Genomic DNA, 25145 nt, shown 5'->3' on the forward strand with positions numbered 1-25145 from the left:
GAGACATTCTTGGTTCCAGATGACATATTCATGGGATTCCCCGAGTTTCACTCCACCACCAGCATCAGACTGACATTTTTGGCCCAATGTGAGGCATCGCAGCTATTGTATGAATTGCTTTAGAATCAAGTGCACACATTCTGTTCATCCGAGGATGAAATGGAATACATTTGGTGATCGTCTAGCCTGTAATTACATCCTGTAGCACCACTATTGGATTACCTTTTAAAACGAATAATATTCCCACCAGATAGATAAATACAGGAAACATCTCAAACTGACCTGCAGTGCCCTAAAAAAAGGTAAAATGTTCCCCAAATCCGTAATAATATGATGCATAATTAGGAATCTCGAGGTGAATGCCTGCACTGAGTCTGTACTGCTTTGTTCTAATCCAGAGGAGTGGGACCTGTGCAGTGATGCATGTCAGACAATCTGGAAGATGCAGGCTGCTGAAAATGCTGATATTGGATCTTAGCATTTTATTATGTTTGCAGTACTGTAACCGGTGACATGTCTTCATTTAAATTGTCCAGTGTGTATCCCTTCACTTACTTTATCGTAGTCAGCTGAGCACCCCTCAGTTCTTTATACTTTGTCTTTGATATGAACATTTATTCAGAGATGCAAACATCCACATCTTCTCAGACTCGCCTCTCTAACGTTGTTTCCAAACTCCTCAACCTGAGCTGTTTCTCTGATGTACTCATTTCTAATCTTGTCCACTCTGTCTCAGTCTTAACATCTTCAGCTCTGTCTCCCGTCTTTTTCTTAGTGTCACCGCCTGAAAAACCACTGCCCTGCTGTCTTTGTGTCCTGCACCACCATGTCAAACATCCCTGCCAGGGCTGCATTCCTCATAAAGTACCACAGTTCCTCTGTTGACACCTTCTCATATGCTTTCTCTAGATGCACAAAGACAAAGGGCAACTCTTTCAGACCTTCATCTGTATTTCTCCACTACATCTACTACATCTCTGCACATCACCTGTACAAGTACACTTCCTCTCTATTCTTCAGGCATCATCTAATTCTCCAGAACTCCAGGCTAAACAATCTGGTTAATCTGCCCTCTTAGCCAAACATCTCCACAGTGATGTCATCAGGACCAGCTGCCTTGCCATCACTGCCTACATCCATCCTTATTTCTCTCTGAGTTTCTTCAATAATCAGTTCGTTAACACAGTCTCTCATGTCAACTGTTTTTCTCCTTCCTTAGTGCACACCCTCACATATAACCCTTACCATTTCCCTCTGCCCTCTCACTCTTTGTTCTACACCTAGCCTCCCAGTACTCCCGTCTAGTTTGGCTATCCCACATTACTTCCGTTCTTTGAATAACTCTCTTTCTCCTCGTTCCTCTGTCCAGAGGGCACACCAAACACTTTCTAGGGAGTTTCTCTCAACACCACAGTTCTACTTTCCAAGTTATCAGCCATCTCTTCTCTACCACCCAGAGCCTGTCTCAGCTTGTACCTGAACTCTGAGGAACATACTTCCTTCTTCAACTTCCACCATCCTTGGCTTTACCTTCACTGGCTTCCTGGTTTTGCAAGTTAAATAAGAAAAAAAGAAAGTAAAAAAGGTCAAACATCAAGAAAACGCAACCCCAAAATGCTCCTACTGAGCTCAGCAGAGGAGAGCAAGTTCAAACTGATGATTCACTGAAACAAGGTGGATGATTTCAATTTTCAGCACCCCATTCACCTCTGGTTGGGATAATGTTGCTTACTGCTTTTTGTTAACTCGCTCCTCTTGTCCTGTTTAATTCCTTATCTGTCAGCATCTACCATGTTTCTATAGACCTGACTCTTGAAATGATGCATTTTTCATAGCTCTGTGATTAATTTCTGCTGCTCCCACTCTGTATATCTCCAGGGGTTTGATTGCTCTCCCTGCTGCTTGAACACAGCATATACAAAAAACAACTGGATAACGATTAGGCCAGCAATTATTTCATCATGAGAGAGCATTTCTGACAAAAGTATTGCAAAAAAAAAATACACCCTAGAGGACACATATATAGTGCTAACCTCATTTAATGACTTATTCAAAAACACTGCCTATGGAAAAGTGCATTTTCTAAGAAGCTTTTATTGATTTATTTCATACATTGCAGCGTTATCCTTTTTCAAATTATCCTTGTTAGGGCCCGAGCACTAAAAGTGCGAAGCCCTATTGTATCTGCTCCGTTTATTAGGGCCCGAGCACTGAGAGTGCGAAGGCCCTATTGTATCTGCTCTGTTTGCAGCCTCAAATTTCTCCAGGAAAGCCTTAAGGAGTTGGTCTTGGGTTACAGTGAAAACTGTGACTTTTCGCGAAAGGGTGTTACCCCAGCAGCATGGCGAACTTTCATGTCTCGCCATGAAGACACAAATTAGTATAACTCAATGAAATCCAGACTGATCAGTACCAGACTTTACAGGCATGATGTCAGACCCGCCCTGAACAGATTGATGTGCCCATTGTTGGGAATACGCACAGCGCCACCTAGTGGCAACAGGAAATATCATGGCTTTAATTTCGTTGTACTGATTTTCACAGGTTCATCGTGGCCACCTCAAAAGCGGTGAATATCACCATCAGTCCTTCATGATGCTTTAGTGTGAAAATTGTGATTTTAAACTGAATGGCGCACCCTGATGGCAACGCGGTTCATCATGAACAATGGCGTTGCTTTTCAGGGGCTTGGAAAGTTTAAAAAGTCTTGAAATTTGGTGCATACCTCCAAAGTGATGAGGGCTTTGTTGTTATGTGATCATTTTCATTGAATAGGGCTTTGGAGCGTGATGTCACGGGGGGTGGGCGTGGAAAGGATTTTGGCCCGATCCGCCATTTTGGGGGTCTAGCGCAAGTGAAAAGGGAGCGAAGTCACACACAACAGCCATGGTTCATATTTGCTGTGTGGTCGGCTGCAATGTTCAATCACACGACCGGCAAGAGAATAAGGTTGAAAATGGTTTATCTTTTCATTCTTTCCCAACCTGGAAGCAACATGAGCAGTGTATTGATGTTACCAAACGAAGGCGTCTAGCCTGGATAGCAGCTGTGAGACGAGCTGACGTGCAGTTCTCTTCCATCTCCAAATATCTGTTGGTGCTCCAGACATTTTCATTCCGGTAAGTTCTAAATATGTTCATATCACTCTTTATAGCCTATTAGTTTTATTTTCTATGCGCTCTGAGGTCATAGCAAATTTGAACAAACATCCTACTGAGTGATTTTGCAGAACTACCTTCTATCTATATGCGCTCTGAGCTCATAGCAAATTTGAACAAACATCCTACTGAGTGATTTTGCAGAACTACCTTCTATCTATAGAGATGCTAATTATTTGGCATTATTGCCGCAAACCAGCCTATGAAATGGATGAAACATCGTGACTGGGTTCCAGCGCTACACAAGGGACCTGCTGCAAACATACCACCATGCCAATCAGATTATTTCTTCCATGTGTGGGTGAAGAGTTGACCCTTGTGGATAAGATGGTGAAGGTTTGCTGCGTTTTGGTGAACAGTGTGATAATAAAACCAGGGAAGAATGAAACCTGCTCCTGTTAAATATTCTTAAGTCTTGTGCTGTTAAAATTGCTGTATTTTTTCAAAAGATACAGTAAATAAAGTAATGTTAGTAGTGGGTGATGTCATGTAAACACTCATGATTTTGTGTAAACATTTTGTCATTTGTAAACTATAAATGACATGGATTCTACATTGTAACTGGTGTGATGTTCTATAAGGTGGTTTCAATAAAAAAAAAAAGAGGCAAAAATTAGTTTGTTTCTTTATTCAACTTTTGAACAGTGGTACTCAGTCAGTACATATCCAGTAAATGCAAATTATTTACACGGCAGTGCACTACAGTCATAAATGTAGACCCCTAGATAAAACATTATGGGTCATTCCCACAACCCACAGCTTTACTGTGTTCCAGCAAAGTATCCAATAGCAGTGACAACTCCTCCAAAGTAGCAGGTGGGATTTTTCTGTTTTGAGGATGGCTCCTTTTACCTGTCACTACAGATGGTCTGTTTAGGTTTTGATCAAGAGCCTTTTTTTGGGCAGCTGAAGAGGAGAAGTCTATCTTATGGCCAACCTCTGGCTGTATCTTGGTCATATTACCCAGCAAAACCCAGTATGCAGGTTCATCTGTAACAGTCCTTGTGCCACGGATCAACACTGTTGCTTCTACATTAAACAGAAGAGCAGCGACATGGCTGCAGGTCTCTGCGACTCCGGCCTTACAGGTGCAGTGGGCGGCTTCAACCTTCCCTGCGATGCTCACGGTGACCCATGGCTGCAATGCTGGTTCATTCAGTCTTTGAGAGTGCAGGACCTGAAACACACACAGACAAAGTTCATTTAAAGACAAGAACTATGAGCCAAGGCCGACGTAAATGTTCAAATTCAAATTTTATTTGTCACGTACACAGTCATACACAGTACGATATGTAGTGAAATGCTTGGTGAAATGTGTTTTATCTACTTTATCATAAATGTAACAAAGTGTTTAGAAAGTTAGCACATACATGTAATTTTTCATTTCTTTATGTGTCCATCTATAGAACGCTGCATGTTATAGTGTTAATCTGCCTGCAGAAAATGAACCTAAAGTATGTACCGGTAATCACTTTAGAGATGGAGAAAGCATAAAGTGACAATTATGAATCCCTTAATATGATAAGGAGATTCTGCAGGTCATTGATCAATATATAAAATTAAAATAAATTGTATTTTTAGTGACACAAGATACAAACATGGAAGCAAGATGTTTAACACTTACACCCCCGGAGAGCAGTCATTTCGGGGTAGTACCTTAGACCCCCGCGGAGTCATCATTTTGCGTTTCTACCTTTAAAAGCCGGAGAGCAGTCAAATGCTGGAAGTGGAAGCTAAATTGGCTAGTCATTCATATGTATATTGGGTCGTTACCTAGGAATTCTGGAGGGAGGGGATTGGGGGAGAAATCAACACACATGAGTCTAGGTCCTTTGTTGCTGACATTTATTGATAAAAACAGTAGTTTCATTTCATGTTATTTCCTTTTTCATTTCAAGCAAGGAAGTGGATGTAGTTAGTAAGTAAGATATTTCAGACATTATTCTGACACAGAGGAGGAGATACTGGAATTATAATTAGTATCTATGCATGCATTTGTGATTTTGTTTGACCTTCCCATTGCTCACAATTTGAATTTGTTCACACTGCAGATGAGTGTCTCAGTCCCCAAACAAGCTCTCTTTTTCGGTGGAGAAGCAGTCTCCTCATCCGCAGTGAGTGTGGAGAAATCAACACACATGAGTCTAGGTCCTTTGTTGCTGACATTTATTGATAAAAACAGTAGTTTCATTTCATGTTATTTCCTTTTTCATTTCAAGCAAGGAAGTGGATGTAGTTAGTAAGTAAGATATTTCAGACATTATTCTGACACAGAGGAGGAGATACTGGAATTATAATTAGTATCTATGCATGCATTTGTGATTTTGTTTGACCTTCCCATTGCTTACAGTACAAAAAACCAACCATTTGTACACATATGTACTAATAATAATAAAAAGTGAGTGCAACACTGCAACCCGTCACCCCGTCGTTCAGTGGTCGTTGATCAGTGGTCCATTGTGGCACCATTCAGAGCACTGGTACAATAGTACCAGCAAGATATGGGAAGACATTGCAAATGTACTTGGATTTTAGGTTGCAAGCCACCCAAAACTTGATCCCAAACTTGTCAGGTTTACTTGCAAACACTTGGAGTGTTTCAGTATGCCATCTTAGGGAGAACTCAACACACATGTAGGTCCTTTGTTGCTGACATTTATTGATGAAAATAGAAAAAAAACCAACCGTTTGTACACATGTTTACAAATAATAACAAAAATTGAGTGAGTACATTACAACATTTTCAGCAATCACTCACAATCCTGGCACTGCCACGGTATCTGTCGCCTGCATTTACCACATGTGTACCTGTAGCAGTGAACACATCGCACAGTGGCCTGATTTTTTTTGCATCTGTGTTTGACCTGACACGTGGCCCTTTTTCCAGGGCTCGGTGTGGAGGGTTGTGTCCGAAGCAACTGTTCTTTTCTTTCCTTCTTCGCAGCTACATGAGAGTGAGCCAATTCGGTTGCAAGGGCTACCAGGAAGTCCACCCGTCTTTCCTTCGTCCCGGTGCATTCTTGATACAGCACATGTGCATTCAGTGCTGCCATGTCAATCATGTTATAAAACACGGCAACTGGCCAGCGCCGTGTTCCTTTGCGGACAGTGTACTCCCGAACCATCTGGTCCATCACATCCACGCCACACTTTGTCTTGTTGTAAAGGGTGACAGTGTTTGGCTTCCTTTTGGTAGTGTTTTCGGTCTGAACCACGCTGTGCATGCTGCTAAGAATATATACTGTCTTCTTCCGTTTGGCCGCATACGCCGTCAGCGTGGCAGCAGAGGTTGAAAACACCTAAGAAATAAGATAAATTGTTAATTCCATAGCCCTTTTACACACAATGAAACACATAAACATAGAACCACAAAAGACCTGCAACATACCTGAGTGGTGAATTCATTGCGATCTGTCTGTCTAGTGGATTGAGGAATTTCCCTGCGAATCTTGTTGACTGTGCCGAGGATGGTGGTTTTCCGTCTAAGAAGTTTTTGCGCAAGTGAAAGCGATGTGAAAAAATTGTCAGTGGTAACATTTCTGCCCTTGTCCAGGAATGGTTCCATCAGCCTCATAACTACATTTTCGGAAAGTCTCTCCCCAGTGGGACGATTGGGGTCCTTGCCAAGATATGGGAAGACATTGCAAATGTACTTGGATTTTAGGTCGCAAGCCACCCAAAACTTGATCCCAAACTTGTCCGGTTTACTGGCAATATACTGCAGGAAACTGCACCGAGTTTTTGATGGGAAAAGCTGTTCATTGATGGTGATATGTAGACCAGGGTTGTAGCACGTGATGCAGTTGGTGACAAATGATCCCCACACACTGGAAATTGCTGCGAACTTATCAGTCTTTGCTCGATCACAGCGGGTGGACTTGTCATCAAAGCGTAGGTGTTGCATGATGTCTTGGAAGCGGTTTCGTGCCATAGTTCCAATTATCTGTGGGTTTCCCAGGTTTGCTGACCAGCAGTCATTTACAGATGGAACCCTGTAAACCCCCCGCAAGATGACAATAGCAATAAATGCCATTAGTTCAGGGAGGTCCATGAACCAACAAACATGCTCCGTTTGCTGTGCATGTTGAATAGTCCATTCTTGAATGCTACGAAGCATGTCAAGAGTGATGAAACACAGGAAGCTCTGAAGGCGACTCAAGATACTTCTCCTGGCCTTAGCCGTTGGCTCTCCATCTGCAGCGTACGGTTCTATAGGGGTGAAAGGGAGACGGGTCCCCACATGTTCTTCACGCCACACTGTGCCATCTTTCGCTGTCTCAGTCCCCAAACAAGCTCTCTTTTTCGGTGGAGAAGCAGTCTCCTCATCTGCAGTGTGAACAAATTCAAATTGTGAGCAATGGGAAGGTCAAACAAAATCACAAATGCATGCATAGATACTAATTATAATTCCAGTATCTCCTCCTCTGTGTCAGAATAATGTCTGAAATATCTTACTTACTAACTACATCCACTTCCTTGCTTGAAATGAAAAAGGAAATAACATGAAATGAAACTAACCGGAAGACTGATCAGACAGCTCTGAGTCCGAATCCGGCTGAACTTCTAGGTCTTCTCCATCCGAGTCACAAGGGTCGACTTCCGCCAGGATCATTTCCAACGCCTGCTGGGTGGTGAGTCTTCTCTGCATTTTCTTTCCTTGGAGAGGAGGTCCGTACACCACAGGATTCTTCAGGGCAATGAAGGGTTAGGCTAAGTGCAGTGAGATTGTATCATATATATACCCTTGATCACAATTGATCAGTGGGGTCAGGTCACACTGATCAGCGGGGTCACACCCCCGTCGTTCAGTGGTCGTTGATCAGTGGTGCCACAATGGACCACAGAACGACGGGGTGACGGGTTTCCTGCAGTATATTGCAAGTAAACCTGACAAGTTTGGGATCAAGTTTTGGGTGGCTTGCAACCTAAAATCCAAGTACATTTGCAATGTCTTCCCATATCTTGCTGGTACTATTGTACCAGTGCTCTGAATGGTGCCACAATGGACCACTGATCAACGACGGGGGTGTGACCACATAACAATGCAACCCGTCACCCCGTCGTTCAGTGGTCGTTGATCAGTGGTGCCACAATGGACCACAGAACGACGGGGTGACGGGTTTCCTGCAGTATATTGCAAGTAAACCTGACAAGTTTGGGATCAAGTTTTGGGTGGCTTGCAACCTAAAATCCAAGTACATTTGCAATGTCTTCCCATATCTTGCTGGTACTATTGTACCAGTGCTCTGAATGGTGCCACAATGGACCACTGATCAACGACCACTGAACGACGGGGTGATGGGTTGCAGTGTTGCACTCACTTTTTATTATTATTAGTACATATGTGTACAAATGGTTGGTTTTTTGTACTGTAAGCAATGGGAAGGTCAAACAAAATCACAAATGCATGCATAGATACTAATTATAATTCCAGTATCTCCTCCTCTGTGTCAGAATAATGTCTGAAATATCTTACTTACTAACTACATCCACTTCCTTGCTTGAAATGAAAAAGGAAATAACATGAAATGAAACTACTGTTTTTATCAATAAATGTCAGCAACAAAGGACCTAGACTCATGTGTGTTGATTTCTCCACACTCACTGCGGATGAGGAGACTGCTTCTCCACCGAAAAAGAGAGCTTGTTTGGGGACTGAGACACTCATCTGCAGTGTGAACAAATTCAAATTGTGAGCAATGGGAAGGTCAAACAAAATCACAAATGCATGCATAGATACTAATTATAATTCCAGTATCTCCTCCTCTGTGTCAGAATAATGTCTGAAATATCTTACTTACTAACTACATCCACTTCCTTGCTTGAAATGAAAAAGGAAATAACATGAAATGAAACTACTGTTTTTATCAATAAATGTCAGCAACAAAGGACCTAGACTCATGTGTGTTGATTTCTCCCCCAATCCCCTCCCTCCAGAATTCCTAGGTAACGACCCAATATACATATGAATGACTAGCCAATTTAGCTTCCACTTCCAGCATTTGACTGCTCTCCGGCTTTTAAAGGTAGAAACGCAAAATGATGACTCCGCGGGGGTCTCAGGTAGAAGCCTTCTTGACTTGACTGCTCTCCGGCTTTTAAAGGTAGAACGGTAGAAGCTGGGAATTCCAGTGTTAATTAGGATTATTTATAATAAATATGAATAAAGTGCAATTTCTTTAACCATAAAGAATAACAATCCTTCAGGACAATGTCACATCAATGCACTGAACTCGCTATGTTATCCACCTAACAGCCTCCACATGTTCTCACTGTAATTTCCCCTCATGAATGAATTTATGCTGCACTAATCTGAATGTTTGCAAGGAAATTAAACGCATTTCACTCGCAGTACTCGAGCTGACTTACCTTTGCTTGAATGACGACTTGTACGCGCTGATTCCACAGATAAGGTACGAAAATATGTCAGGCTACGTCAGTAGCGGTTGGTCTTCAGGGTTTCTACTCCACGGCCCTATTTCATACTGGTCCACATTTCCATTGCACGCTATTTTCTGCAAGTACCGCTGCTTTGCCTCTGAATGAAATCGGTCTCTATACAGTTCATTCTCTTTTGAGCTGCTTTTAAGCATCTTTCTTGTAGTTGTCGTTCCAACACAGTGTGTTTGGTTTGATTCGTAGACCCCGAAAATGGCGCTGCGCTCCCATAATGCATTGCGGCGTGATGTCAACTCCAAAGCCCTATATCGCAAAATGGCTCCACAGCGCCCCCTACAAAATTTCAAAACATCAGCCCCTGCTCTGTGTTTTATGTATGAGTCTGAAACCTGGTAAGCTTATAGGAGATATCAAGATGTACAAAAAAGTCTCTTGGAGCAATATCCCAAATCCAACAGGAAGTCAGCCATTTTAAAATTAATGTGCAATTTTGGCGACATTTTCCCCTCTTTTCAGGCACCGTTCTTTGACTAACTCCTCCAAGGGATTTCGTCAGATTGGACCGATCTGCAGTGCGTGGCATCTAAAGACCTTTGTGATGTTAAATTGCGAAGCTTTTTACATTCAGGGAAACGGGGTGGTCATGGCGGCTCGTAGAGTTTCAATCACTCGCCAAAAAGCAGTAATCTGCTGTCACTCAAAAAAACAATGTTCAATCTCTCCCAAAGGTCATAGGCGTGACGAGACTCGAGCTCGGAAATGTTTGTTATGCCATTTGTCAGTAATGGTTAGAGCGCCACCTAGTGGGACGACTATAATCATGATTGAATGAGATGAAATGTTAGCTGGTGGTTAAATGCATAAATTCCATCAATGTGACATCAGATTGGACGTGCTGGTTGTAGGTGTTGGGCGTGGCTCGATGCGCGGGGGGTGTGAGGGCCCTCATAAAATTAAAGCTGCTTGCAGCTTTAATTTGTTGTTGTAATCCTTAGTTCCCGGTTTGATTACGTCTCCTGTGTCTCTTCCTTTTTCAAGTTTCTGCTCTTGATTGATGACATTGAAGAGTTTCAGTGTTTTCAGCTTGTTTCAATGTCTCAGGTGACTCTTAATGGTATAGTTCCTCTGGTTGGAGTCAACCTGTCTCCAAACAGCCGGGATTTTACTTAGATCAACTGCAATCACTCTCAGATAGATTGGCAAAGGGCTGCAAATAATTTTTATATAATTGGTTTAATATTTTGCAATCATTCTAAGTCAGCCCGTTCCTCTTCTGTAAAGTGTCTCTTTGCAATCAGGGCATTGACTCATCTGGTTCCCAACTATCCTATTCTAGTTATATTCATATGAAAAAGCAATGCTGCAGAGTTCCTATTTTATTTTTCCTCTCACCATTCTGCAGCAATTATGTCACAATTTCTGGAGGAGTTTCTATTATCGCAACTAGTTTACATGCAACTGCCAACTTTATCCCATTTAATTAAACTAACAGCAGACTGACTTCAACAGTTTTACTGCCGTCACTAAAGCTGCTGGTTGAAGTTACCTGGTCCCCATCTTTAAAGCAAGCTTTTGAAAGGTGAAGACACTCTAAGTTCACTGAACACAGCTGCAGTGATTTTGTTTGTGCTACAGTCCCCAACCACTGTGTAACCAAATGTAACTGTAGCACTGTGAAGCTTTCCCATTTAATGGATGTTCTATCCACTTCCAGATATGAGTTTTGAGTGATTATTTTGGGCTGTGTCCATTAAACAATGAAACACATTTTCTGGAAATGTTGTACAAAACTTTGTGCACATGTTTAAAAAGTCATTTCTAATTCAATCATGAGAAACTGATGTTATATCGGATGAATTCCAAAGTGTTACTGTAAACTGAAACTGAAACAAAAGGTGTTATCACAAATTTGATAGACAGCATGTTGACATAACCATCTGAAGTTCTTGTTTCAGAAAGGTGCGAGCATGTTAAAGCATGTGCTCCCAACCACTCCTTACCTTTCAGGGGCAAAATCCTTCTAGGATTCCCAACCTGCACTGCAACTGTTTGCCATCCGCTGATCAGCCGCCCACTACTGTTAGGGAGAACCTTCAGTCTTCACCTGAGTGTTTAAGTAACCACGTTAGTGAGACCAGCTCCAATCAGCCTGTGGCCTGCCTCACTGATCACTTACCTGTTCTTCTCTTCTTTACAGAACATGCTGGTCCTGTTCATGTGATTTGAGCGCTGAGCTCATTAATGGACTTTCCCCTTCTATGGACCTTGTAAATAAAGACTATGGATTTGTCCCTTGACAAAGATCTGATCTCTTGAGTTCTGTGTAAGCACGGCCCGCCTCACTGATTATGACACTTAGAGGGAATTTTAGAGTTAATAAAATTTCAGATAAAATTAAAACCATGAATCTGAACAACGGAAGGGGAAACGCATGATGAGGATGAGGATAAGTGTAGTCAGATAACTTTATAGCTCTCATAAAACCTAATGAAATGCACAATATAAAGTGTGCTCCTCCTCACGGGAGCAAGTCATTCAGTGAATTTGAGAAATAATCTGTTGAGTGGATTTGGATATTTCAATGAAATGAAATGAAGGAGGATCATCAAAATCACAAGCGAAGCGCATACGTGCAGCAAAAGAAATGTGAAGACTACAAGATCAGCAGACTCATTTCAGTCACTGTCTCTCAAATTCAAACATAAAAAGAGGTGATTCTCAGCTACAGTTGAGGGATTGGTAGAAAAAACCCTCGTGGATTAGTCATCGTCTGCTGAGAAACATGAACACCTGCTGGCAGTTTTTAAAATAGCAGTGAAATTGATTTTAGTGTAACTGAACCCTGCAAACCACAAATGCACATGCTGAAGTTCAACAGGCTCATTTGCAGCTTTCACTTCCTTTACTCCCATCTCCCCTAATTCTGTTAAGGTCAGAGACATTTTAGTGACCCACAAGCAGGAATTTAGCCCAGGCTGGCACTGACTTCAAATAGCTGCTGGAGTGGAGATGGAGTGGATGGTTGAAGGCCTGGCGTTGCAGATAGCCGAGCAGGTAGAGGACTGTAGATTGGGAGTGTGGTGCGATTGGCTGAGGTCCGGCAGGCAGACTAGAAGGCCAAAGGTGAGTGAGGTAGGCTGGAGAATGCAGTCATAGATGAGCTGATGTAATAACATAACAAACTTAGCACTGACCCTGTATCTACTACACAGCAGTAAGTCGGGAGGTGGCGGGACATTTAGTGCTAGTGATGATCGTATGAAGCAGGTATGGATGCTGACTGAAGGAGACCAGTAAGGCATCGACATGCTGACATTTATACATTTCTGCACAGTGACCCCAAAAACCACCCTGGACCCAGCTGTTCAAATATGCGCAACAGAGCTAATCGCCACCACTCAAGAAAATGCTTGTGATTCCCCCAGACAGAATGTTTTAGACACTTCCCAGAAGCAGCGCTCCGGTCCATGTTGCTAAAAATAGAGTCGGGTCTATTTTTTTTCACAGGAGCCGTGTTAAGCAGCGCAGAGCAGGAAGTCAGAGGCAGGAATGGCATAGTGGGATTCATCCCATCTTCATGTCAGTTTCACTGGCAGCAGCTTTAAGTTTTTGACAAAGAGGCATGAAAGTGAAGTAAAACTCAACCAACTTGTGGTATTTTTTTGCCCCAAAGCATCAGCCCATGAAACTAATTTGGTAACAGTGCCAAAAGCCAAATGTTCAAAACCTCAAATATATATACACACACACACACACACACACACACACACACACACACACACACACACACACACACATACATACATACATACATACATACATATATATATATATATATATATATATATATATATATCCCTGCACGTAACTAACACATATATTGCATTATATTAACAAATATTTTGGTATGTCACATTGGTTTGCCCCAGGAACTCTCACATAGATGACTGGCCTCTCCTTCCCACTGCTATATTAAATCCCAAAATATCAACTCAGCTCAATTAAGAATCATCCCAAAACATAACCGCAAGCTAAATGAGCATTTACACACAATCAGTCATGAACTAATAAACCTATATGATAACATCTACTGGTCTCCCATTATATTTCATAATGAAGCTCAGCACCAATGCTGCTCTTCTGAAAAGCTCCCAGTGGGATTTGAAGCCTCGCCTGAGATTTGTGCTCACAGACACACACCCAGTGTGTTTCCAGGAAACATAGCAAACAAAACACAAAAGACACGAGGAGAATGAAAACGGGTCGTGGTCAAGTCACATTCATAAGCTCTTGATGGTTAACAGTCTGTGTAAATCATAACCCATTCATAATACATACATTTCCCTTATGGCCTTGACCATCTTTATGCAGCTACTCGGTATCCATTCAGTGATGTCTAAACTTTCTTAAAATGCACCTCAAGTTTTCCCCTCAGGTGACAAAGTCACTGATTTGTTGGGAGTTTGGAAGTGTTTAGATTGTATGTAAGTAGTGTTTGCTGATTTTAGCAGGTATCATGGTTAAAATGCTCCTCATATGGAAAGAAAGTGCTTGGCTGAGTGTTTTCATGATCAGCACAAAATGTGATTGAGGCAGCTTTTTCTTCGCCTGGTGTTGGGGGTAAAAGAAAAAAAAAGTTGTGGACATGCCCTGGAGAGACCCAACTCCCAAATATCTAAAATAAGAGATTACAAATTTGAGACTTGAGATGAAGCTTGGATGTGGCCACAGCAGCCCCCTTCCCTTCTGGATGTTCTCCCATCACTAGGAAGCTTTGCAGCACTATAGCTGCTCTATCTCGCCTGTGACAGCAGCAGGAGCGCCCACGCTAATCCAGTTAGAGAAAACTTGCTCACTCACTCTAAATACCAGCTGCAGAGATTATTCCTTTGGGTGAAATGGCACTGTGTATATTTGTGTGTGTGGGTCCGTGTGTTATGGCATGTGTGTGTAGGTCCTTGTGGAACACACAGTGTAATCACAGGAGGCGATTACTTGGTAGCCGTCAGGTGTGTGTGCATGCAAGTCCTGGGAGAGCAACACACTTTAATCACAGGAGACTGTTACTCAGTGGCAGTCAGGTGTGTGCATTAAATGGTTGTAGTGATAAGGACGTATGCACTAAGATAAAATGATTGCTCTGTAGATAGGGCAGGCAGCTACAGCACTGCATACAGACACACACACACAGTCCCTATTTATCTGCATCAGCACTTTGGATCTGAAAGTGCACTTCAGTTTGCAGTGAGAAACATCTCCACTGAACATCAACAGACTTTACGCTGAAATGGCCCTAAATGGTTATCAGAATCCTAATCATACACTGATGAAGATCAAGTGATGTAATCCTGTCTTATGGCTGAGTCACACTTGAGTAAAAATATGGTGGCAACCTTCTTTGTTTGACTCGAAACATTTGCTTTTGCATTTTTTTGTTGTTAATATTGAAAGGTTACCTGGTGGGAAGCAACCTGTTACCAACTTCATCAAAGGAAGATTGTCAAAATCAAGGTTGTCAAAGTTTCCAAATAACTGTTTCTAATTCAAATGCAGTATCACGGTACAGCGTGTAATAGACGTGGTGTGTCTCCAAAGTATGAAATGAACACGCTTGCAGAAGTTGCAATAAGTTTCAATAAGTTGCAGTACCAGCAGAGCAGACCAGCATTTTAGTTTAAGGCAACAGACATTATTAACACATTTACATGTATATACATATTAGTGGTCTAGTTTAACTGTTTGTGGTATAGAAGAATGCTTCATACCTTCCTAAGAGTCTTTAACTCTTGTCTTTACCCTGCTGGTACTGCAACTCCTTCATTATCAGTGATGAAGGAGTTTAGCTGTGACGATAACTTCTCATCTGACTAAAAATCAAAAAGATGAGCCTAGTCCTCTCTCAAATGTAACTGTGGAATTAAAAGTCTATGATTTGGGGACAGTTTATAAGAGAGAATCCGTTGCTCAGCCTGTGGTTTCACCTGAAAAGAAGCAAAGAAAATAGTTTAAATCTACCAACCAAGAAAATCTTCCTGTGAACTACAGACTCAGAATCCACTGTGACATAAACACAGAACATAAAAATAAATTATAAAGAATCAATGGAAGTTTGGTTTACTAATTAAGTGATTTTTTTAAATACATATTAAGCTTCTCCTTATTACCTACACCTTATCCCTATGAGACAACAGCTCAGTATTCAGACCTCCTCTAAATACTTTGTTTTGGTGTTTTTCCATCTCTGGATCTGTATGATGTCAGTGATGTCAGCTAATAATAATATGGCTATCTGCAGCACACAGCTTTAACTGTGAGCACCTACTCAGGTGGACTCAAGTAGTAAAGCGCTATATAAATACAGACCATTTACCATGAACATCAGTAGAAGCCCGTCCACCAACTAGATACAACTTCAACATTCATATCTGTTTGTGACTCTTTCAACCACTTTTTTACCTCTTTAGCAGTTTTCTTCCTATCTGTCTTAGTTTCATTTCCCTTGAGTGCACACACAAACGTTGGTTATTTTCAGTTTGCATAATTCAAAGCCATAACATGTGACTTCATAAAGCATGGTTTCCAGTCATGTTGTCTCCAGTGTATTACTACTTTGGCTCCTTTCTCACAGCAAATCCAAAGTGCTATTTTTGATACCAACTCATGAATCTCTCCCAGCTGTGGCAGTGATAGACATGTGAAAACCTTTTTTCTTACTTCCAGTTGTCAGCTTTCACATTCTTTAACATCTGACTTTCCTCTTGTATCTGGGCACCTCATTTAATTTTTACCTTGTCTAATTTTCATAATGCTGATTAAAGGAACGAGCAAGTGTACATATTTGTTCCTTTATCATTAAAAAAAATTTAACTTCTCTTATTAAAAAAAATGACACTAGCACGATTGTTTTTCCTCTCCTCACATCCACTGACTAAGAACCTAGCTTAAAGCCAAGGACATCCATTGACTCTGCTTTTAGATGAGATGTAATAAAAGTCACAAATAAACCTTTTGCCTCCGTGAAAAATAAGAAGATAGCACAACTTAAAAGGATGTGCTGCAGGCACAAGTGCAGAAAAACAAAGCAGCAGCTGTATTATGGCATTTTAAAGGACAGCCTTGGAAATTCCAGCTTTATACTATTAGAGTTTCCAGGCAATCATCCTTCACCTCACTGGGCTGGCTTTTTCTAACCATAAACACCACAACAGCAGCATCTCACAAGTCTTGTATTACTGAATATTTTAGCATTTATTCCTCACTTTTTTTTCTTAAAGAATTAACTTACATTGAGGTAAGAGACAAATTCTTCTAGAGCTTTAACAAGGCTCCTGCACTCCTTATTCACTGAAAGTGTACTTAACACCGAGGTCTACGTCATCATTACTGACGATCTTAACCCTAACCTCAAGTTTAAAATATGTCAATTGTAGTGCTGTCAGCGTTAATTTTGTTAAAATGACGATAACATCATAATCGCATTAACGCAGCAAGTCTGCGTTAGCGAGTTAACGCAGATCGCCCTGTGCATGGGGCGATCCACGTCATTTTAACAAGATTAACACTCACAGCACTAGTAAATTTTCTTTTTAAAAATAATAATAATACCAATTCAACATTGTAACATATTTGCAGAGGTATTCTCCAGTATGTAACTTGTATATGTAATTTAAGCAGTGTAATATCAGCAAAGCTAACATGATAGCTAATTTGGAGAGAACAAAAGTAGCTGATAAGTAGTTAAGTATAACTGCTAGTTGAAAGTAGCAGTTACTAATCATGTTTTAACCAGGAACAAGATGGCAACAACTACATGAAGTTAAAGGATGGTATGCTCACACAGGTCCTTGATACAGACTCACATAAAGTCAACAGAAAGCTGGTGGTTGTAAATTCAGAAGTGTGCAAATGTCGCACTTGCGTACAATGGAAAGTGATGTTTTGCATTTTTAAACACTATATGGACAAAAGACATTAGAATTGCTCAGCGATTGAAACCCATAGATGGCACAGTGTTTATCTAGGAGGGAAGGAGCTTGACAAACTGATTTGTTACAATGGTGGCATCCTATTACAGTCCCAAGTCTCAAATCAGTGAGCTTCTTAGAATGACTTATTATTTTACAAATGTTTGTAAAGACTGCATTACTGTGTGGTTGATTTTTATACACCAGCAGCAATAAAACTTAAAAACATCTGTTATCTTAGAGAACTACTGTGCAAGTTGTTCCGTCTTCCAGCTGACCCGTTGTGTTGCCGACATGCTGTGTGAGCATTAAACACATTCTTTGGCTGTAGTGATTTGAGAAAAGACCGAGAAACAGTGAATTCTGCACATCAAACCTGACAGATGTAATTTGCCTGGTTGCGGAAAATCTTTCTCAAGATGTTTTCACACAGGATCATTAATCACTTGTCAGTTCTGTTTTCCACACCTTTCTTGTTTAACACTTGATGAGGTTGTTGTGTGTAAAGTCAAAGATTTTGGAAGGCTTTGCAGCCAGCTTGCTAAGCACCACTGAAGGCACCAAAGACTGTTATTCAGCTAATTCCAAAGGCCACTTCAGTCTGTATTGATGTTAGACACATATTCCATGTGGCATCCTAAGCATAGGTGATTTTTGTGAGTACTGCAGTCACATTGCACTTCTATTGAGCCATGTTCCCAGACATCATTTTTAACCTTTTGCCCTGAACATTTACAGGAATGTTCATGCATTGATTTGTTAGATCTGCATACATGAACGTTGAAAAGGGTGACATATATCACTCAAGTTCCACTCTCAATGCTTTTTACACTTTCTTTGGTATTTCTTTTATATTTAAGCTATATTTTCTTCCCTGTTTAATGTTGTTTTCAGTCAGTTAGCTGATACCTTAGCTGGTGCCTTTTTCAAAGCTCAATTTTCTTGCTTACTTTGTTCAAGACAAACATTCATTCAGTTGAAATACTTTCAAAATCATGGTGACTGTAACAAAGAAACCTGTGTCCCTGTACATGAACAAACAGATTGCATTTTCACAAGTATTTCCAAACTTGCCAAGAGACCAGGCCTAAATGTTGAGTATGGTCACCATGGGTGTCTATGTGGTATTAAAGAAAACTCTTCCAGATTGATTGAAAGTTGATGTTGTTCAACTCATCTCAGAAATGTAGTGATTTTCAAAAGTAATCGTTTGGGGAAAACAGTAACAACTAAAAGAAAAAAGACAGAAAAAGAAGATCCAATTAATCCAATTTATACCGTCAACACACTTAACCCTGATTAGTGTGTTTAGAATGATTGATGAGATTATAGATTACTGCTTTATTTACTAAATATACTTGCAGACACCAAACTTGGTCTACCTTTTGTCTCTCAAATGAAATGTGGAAACATTTCTGTAATGCAGTGTCATGTACTGGATGCACTTCATTACATTCCTGTAAACAGACAGATTCTGCTGGTTGGCTGCAAACATATTTGATCAGATCTGATGTATCGATTTTAAACAGACACTGAAACGCAGAGAAGTGGTCGATTTTCTGTTCCTGGGTTTTTCATCAAAACTGCACAGGTTAATTTCCTCTGTGAGCTTTGTTAACCTGGCACAGAATTAAAGAGATCAGAGTGATAAGAACCAGAACTTCCAATGTTTCTCTGCCTATTTGTAGAGACTGTATGTTGTCTTGGTTGATTTTATCAGAATCTAAATCAATATATGCACTTGTAGGTTCAGCATATTTTTTTAAAGATCGGCACATAAGAATTGCCAACTGTTTGTTATTTAAAACTGTCATCTGACCACCAAAAACACAGGAAACACACCAAATACATCAAAAGGAAGACCGTTTTTAGAACAGGTCTAAGCGTACTAATTGACAGTAATATGCAGAAAATATAGTAAATTACACATTTGATGTTTTTGGTTTTACTGAAGAGATGATGAAATGTGGCAGAAAGAAAACAATATATCTGTGGAACATCTATACACTGTGTAGCAGCCTTGTGTTTAAATAGTTGCCTTGTGAAGTTATTCTCTAAGCTAAGTTGTACACAAGTACAGGATGTCATTTGAGAGTTGTTGTTTTTTTAAGTGTCAAGTGTCAGTTGCTGCAACAGGATTTAGAAAGAAGCAGCAGTTAAAATGGGTTTTGCAGGTAGGAGAAGATCTGGTGTAGAAGGGCAGTGAACTTCATTGATACACTTGTTCAACTGCCCATTGACACATAGAAAACTCATATCATGTGCCGCCAACAAATCTGCAAGAACTGCATGGCATTATCACGTCAACATCTCTCTGGAATGTTTCCAGCACCTTCTTGAATCTACGCCATGGAGAATTAAGACATCTGAAGCCAAATTGGGGCCCAACCTGGGACTAGCAAGGTGTTAGTAATTAAATGGTTGGATGTGAAACAGAGAATGTTAGAACTCAATGGCAGGAATGTGTAATTTGTATTTTATCTGCAACTTTAAATGTGTCATCTATTTTTGTAAGGGTGTAATGGCCTCAAAATCCACTTTGATGTGTTCATTGGCTGTTATTCAATTTTGTTTGGGAAACTTGGCAAGAGACGTCTTTGTTTTCATGCTTTCAGTACACGGTAATGTCATAGTGACATTGTGTGGTGAGATCTAATCTATGAGTCGCGTGTAAATGCTTTACTTAGCAATTTAGACTTGTTAATAAAAATTTTATTGCCAGCAAATTGTCATTTCTTATCGGTAATTTTAAAGTCACTGTCAGTGCTCTGCCTGAGAAAATTTCAAACTATCTGCTCGTCAAAAGGAAAAGCTTTTTCATGGTAGTAAAAATCCTCATCTGAAACACAGTGAAGGACAAAAATAAAGATTACTGGAACAAAAAGGCTTCCACATGACCTGTGTCTCTTGGCCCATACAAAAATCAAGCCTCAGCACTCCAAGAAACCAGTACAGCATCAAAGATGGATTGTTCTGGAAAGATATTTAGTTTATTTCAAAGCAATTCCCTCCCAATTCACAGGTCTCAAGTGAAAAAGTCACACTGACCATCACGTGGAAAGCTGTGAAATTCCCAACGGAGCAAGAAAACCACACTCACACATTCACTCTTGATTGCCCTTAGTCATCGATGCGAGAGCAAACACGCTGTTCTTGTTCATTTCGGTCCACAGTATACCCCTGAAGGTATTCCGGAAACACACACACACTGCATCCACCCACCATACACCATCTCCAATAGTTTCAGACTGTGGGGGAGAGACTGTCTGACAAGGTGCCAAGCTGAGTTCACTTGTCTCACAACTGACTGGGTGTTGGGGATTGGCAAGGGATCTGCAGTGATTGGTCAGTTCTCTTGAGAGCTGCACATATCTGCTAACAATCTAAGCTGCACTTTGGGCCTCACCGAGAATAAAGTTAAAGCTATAAATGAAGCTGTATACATCTAAGTCTGCAAGTAAGTCTACAGCCTTTAGCTGCGTTTTGTTGAGATTTTCATTTAATACAGTTGTAATTGAAAAGAGTTGCACTCTATGACAATGTCAGCCATTGTTGATTAAAATAAAACTGGTTATTAACAAGGAAAGGTCAGGATACTGCCAAAATATTAGCAATATAATTGTTTTTAGCAATCCAGGTCACATTTAAATATTTCACTGAAAGCCACAAATGTCACTTATGTTGGTGTGCTATGAAAAGTCAAATACAGCACCAAAATGATTACGATCGATCGTCTGGGAACCATGAATGTATGTAGCAGATATTAAACTCCATATTAACCAACAGAACACTGCATGGGAAAATGACAAACATTGCCGGGGCTCGAACTGGCAACCTTCCGATTACATGGTGAACTCCCAAATCTTGAGCCACGATCCTTTAACTACATACATCCTTGGAAACAGATGAATGTTTGTCCCAAATTCTGTCCAATTGTTGCTATGACACAATAACATACAATAAATAATTGTTTTTTTACTCTCTTTTGCAAAATTGGTGCCTGTTTAAAAAGAAGAGTTTCTCCTCGTAGTTAGGGAACCAGACTGTGCTGTGACACTCGAGCTTATTTCATAGCTGATGTTAGACACAGCATGTTAGAGTTCAGTTATATCGGCTCAGTTGCTTTAATATTAATTGTTCGACAGCCATGAGCGCTGGCCTCGTGCCAACATTTCCAGGCCAAATGATGATTATCACACTTGCTGCGTGAGACCTGCTATGTCTGGCGCCACTGTGTGAACCACTAACTGTCCACTAGATTAGTCAGTGTCACTTTCACTTCCTGCACACATTCAGGGAGATGTTATGTCACTGCTGGTGGGTTGAAGCAGACCCGTTCAGGACAATATTGTTCTGTTCTGGTTCACTTGCCTTTTCCTTTGCCTTTATCTCTCTTTGCTGTGTGCCTGTCCTCACAGTACTCCCCGACTACCCAATGTTTCTTTGATGCTCTTCTTCTTTGAATATTTTCTACTTCCTCATTACACCACCAAGTCTCCTTGTCCTCTTCTTTGGATTCACCAAAACCTTCTTGGCAGTTTCTTTCAGCACTATAGCTGTACTTTCCCAGACAGCTGGTAACTCTTCTCTACCACTCACTTTCCCCAATTTAAGCTTTGGCTCTGCTTTAATGTGCTTCCTCTTCTTCATTTCCAAAATCATCCTAAAGACGACCATCTAATGCTGCTTTGCTACATTCGCCCCCTCCAGAACAACACCTTACAGGATCTTATCTCTTCCTGATTGCACCTTCTGCAAAATGTAGTCCACCTGTGTCCTCCTCTTTTATACATCAGCTTAAAAAAACTGAATAAAAAACTTTAGCATATTGTTACAAGTATGTTCAGGTTATGGTACACATTAAAAGTGTTTGTGTATCGACTGTATTTGAGTTACTGAAACAACAATAAACATTACAATTATAAGGCATAGGGGAAAACACACTCTGCTTGTCTGGTACTATTACATAATTAATTTAGAACATGTTTGATGCATACATACAGCCATACTTCCTATTTCTGGTTCTTTGTTGTTTAGTTATTAGAACAGTGGCTGTTTCAAAGTGTTACAGAAACTTGACAAAGAGGGATTTGACAAATCTCCATTCCAATGCAGGCGATATGAGCCACATCTTTACATCAGTCTTAGTTTATTCTAGAAATCCTTGCCCTTGTCTGCTGTCTTCTTCTCGGCTAGATCTGTTTAAATATTCCTCCCACTGTTCAATTTGACTGTGTCAGAAAACTCACTGCCAATTCTCACAAATACCATCAGAAAGTAACACGGGAGGCTTTGCAGAAAATGAGCAGTGAAAATTTTCACTGATATGGGATGGGTCCGTATTGATCAAGACAATTATCTGCGACAGGGAAGGAAGGCACTGAAACAGCATTAGTCAGGGTTTAAGTACAGTAAATATTATGGCTGACATAACTACTATGAACAGGAGAGGAAGGGGTGAGGACAAGGGGGTGATGGAGTGTTTGCGTGGGTTCTCTCCGGGTACTCTGCCCTCCTCCCACAATCCAAAGACATGCAGTTAATGGGGTTAGGTTAATTGGAAATTCTAAGTTACCCATAGGTGTGAACACCTTACATAAAAGGGAGAACAAATGCTAGAGACACAGTCACGGCTGGTTGGAGGTGTCACATCCACACACTGCCCACTCAGCCAGGGAACAGCACTGTCATGTATTCTCAAACAGCGGAGGGAAGTAGTGATACTTTATGGGCGTGCATGGATGTGACTGAGACACTTTGGTGTCAGAAACACTGGAGCATAGCATTATGTGTTCAATCTGTGTCCAGCTGCGCTGCTGGTAGCATAATGCCGTGCTGCCTTTGTCACTGTCCATGTTTTTCTTCATCTGTTGCACCGCTTCATGAACTCCCATTTTGCCTGCATCTCCTTTTCTTCTTCTAGTTTTCTCAGAGCCGGTTCTTTCTTCTCATTATTATCTCTGTATTTGACAGAAAATGCCAATGCTCTAGGTGTTAGCTGTGACAGTGACAATTGTGCTTAAAAAAATAAACATATATTTTTCACCCATTTTTTATTCCTCAGCAAATCAAGACCAAAACAAACAAATAATAATAAATTCAACATCTTTAAAGTGCTTGTTTTGGGGGAAATTGGTTATTCACCCAAAAATTCAAACATTGATTAAACTGCTGGATGCAATAATACGTGGTATTTTCTATTTCAATTGCTTTATGAGAATGAAAACAGTAAATGCCAATGAACAGCACAGAGCTGCGCTGCTTCTCAGTTCATCCCCTGCATGAAGGAAGCTGTTTTAACTGATGTCTTTTTTTTCTAAGCTTTCTTGTGATTGGCTACCCGTGTGTCTATGCTCTGCCCACGTTGGCATATTTGCTCTCAGTGACATCATACAGGACTGTTACGGCTCTTAGCAGGCCCGTGTGATTTGTGTGGGTGTGTCCTGTTTCTCTTTCCTCGGCTGCCCTGTGTATCCATGAGGAGTCAGTGTGCAGCTGGCTCCACTCAGCAATCAGCCACCCAACAGTTTAAAAGCTGGAGGAGAGCTGCTCGGTCAGTGTGTGAGCCAGCCCTGAGAGTAGCGAGCTGTAGCGGTGTGTCTTGTTTAAGTGGTTTGACTGTGAGATTAGTGTTGTTTTGGGAGCTACTGATCAGCTAGTGTCTACTGGCAGCACAGGGATTTTCCTTTGATTTGTATAATCACCTCTGCTTCTTCTTAGGATGTCTGCGCCGTCCTTTATAGTGGTGTAGCCGTCTTTTTGAGGCGAGTCCTTTTCAGCAGAACTGTATTTTTACAGTTTTACCCTTCAGCTGTTACTCCCCTCATCCCCTAGCCCTTATTCAGAGACATAATGAGGGTCATGTGTGAAGTCTAAGCTTTTAACTTCTCTACCAGGAAAAGTTGGGAAAAAGCAGAACAGACCCCCTTTAACAGTAACTACAACACAAAACATGGGCCAACAATAACAATGTCAGAAAACCCATTCAGATTGGCAGTTCAGGCTGTTATATTTGCTGAAATGCATGTTTTAGTCTGCAAGAGAAATGTGTACACTGAAATCTTTCACCAAGCGTGGGATTTAATCTGGGACCTGGATGGATTCCTACTTTGATGACTGTATATCTCATTCAAATAAATCATTAAAAACTAACTTCACTTGTAACATATTTACGCTCTCTTTGTGCTGCACATTCAAATATGTGTGACTTGTGTTTCCTGCTGTCTATGAAATAAGTCATTAGTTACTGCAGTGTTCTTGCATTTGTTCACCGAGGTTTGAAAGTTATAACTAAAAGTGCCAGAAAACACACAACAGGGTGCAAGAGGCACAAACTTGATATCAGAGCTCAATCAACGCAACGCCATATATCGGCGTTTAGTCCCCCACTGTAATTCAATTATTTTCTGTTCAAGAAACAAAGTAAAAAGTGCACGAAATAAAACTCCCAGACCCATTCACCACTGTGATCTGCAGCAGGAAGCTGCTCAATTAGAAGAAGCACTTTACTCTTGCAACTTTGATGTTATCCCACTTCACCTCTAAGTATACAGGCTGACAGGAGGGGAGGACTTTATTATTTATTTATTTAGTTATTGCTGTTACAAAAATCATATCTACCATC

The 25145-nt window shown here is 40.8% G+C and overlaps 1 protein-coding gene across 1 annotated transcript in view; it reads right to left on the bottom strand.

Moving 5' to 3' along the window:
• Positions 1-5797: 5797 nt before the first annotated feature.
• Positions 5798-25145, bottom strand: part of LOC309687991 (piggyBac transposable element-derived protein 4-like) — a 192004-nt gene continuing 172656 nt past the window's right edge. The window contains exons 2-4 of the mRNA XM_082503381.1: positions 7677-7845; positions 6547-7484; positions 5798-6457 (exon numbers count right to left, since the gene is read on the bottom strand). Coding sequence (XP_082359507.1) covers positions 5909-6457; positions 6547-7484; positions 7677-7806 — 1617 coding nt within the window. The 5' untranslated portion in view covers positions 7807-7845 and the 3' untranslated portion in view covers positions 5798-5908. The remainder of the gene's footprint in view (positions 6458-6546; positions 7485-7676; positions 7846-25145) is intronic.

This window comes from Aulonocara stuartgranti, assembly GCF_965226115.1.
Source record: "Aulonocara stuartgranti genome assembly, chromosome: 2".
In the NCBI taxonomy this organism is placed as follows: domain Eukaryota; kingdom Metazoa; phylum Chordata; class Actinopteri; order Cichliformes; family Cichlidae; genus Aulonocara; species Aulonocara stuartgranti.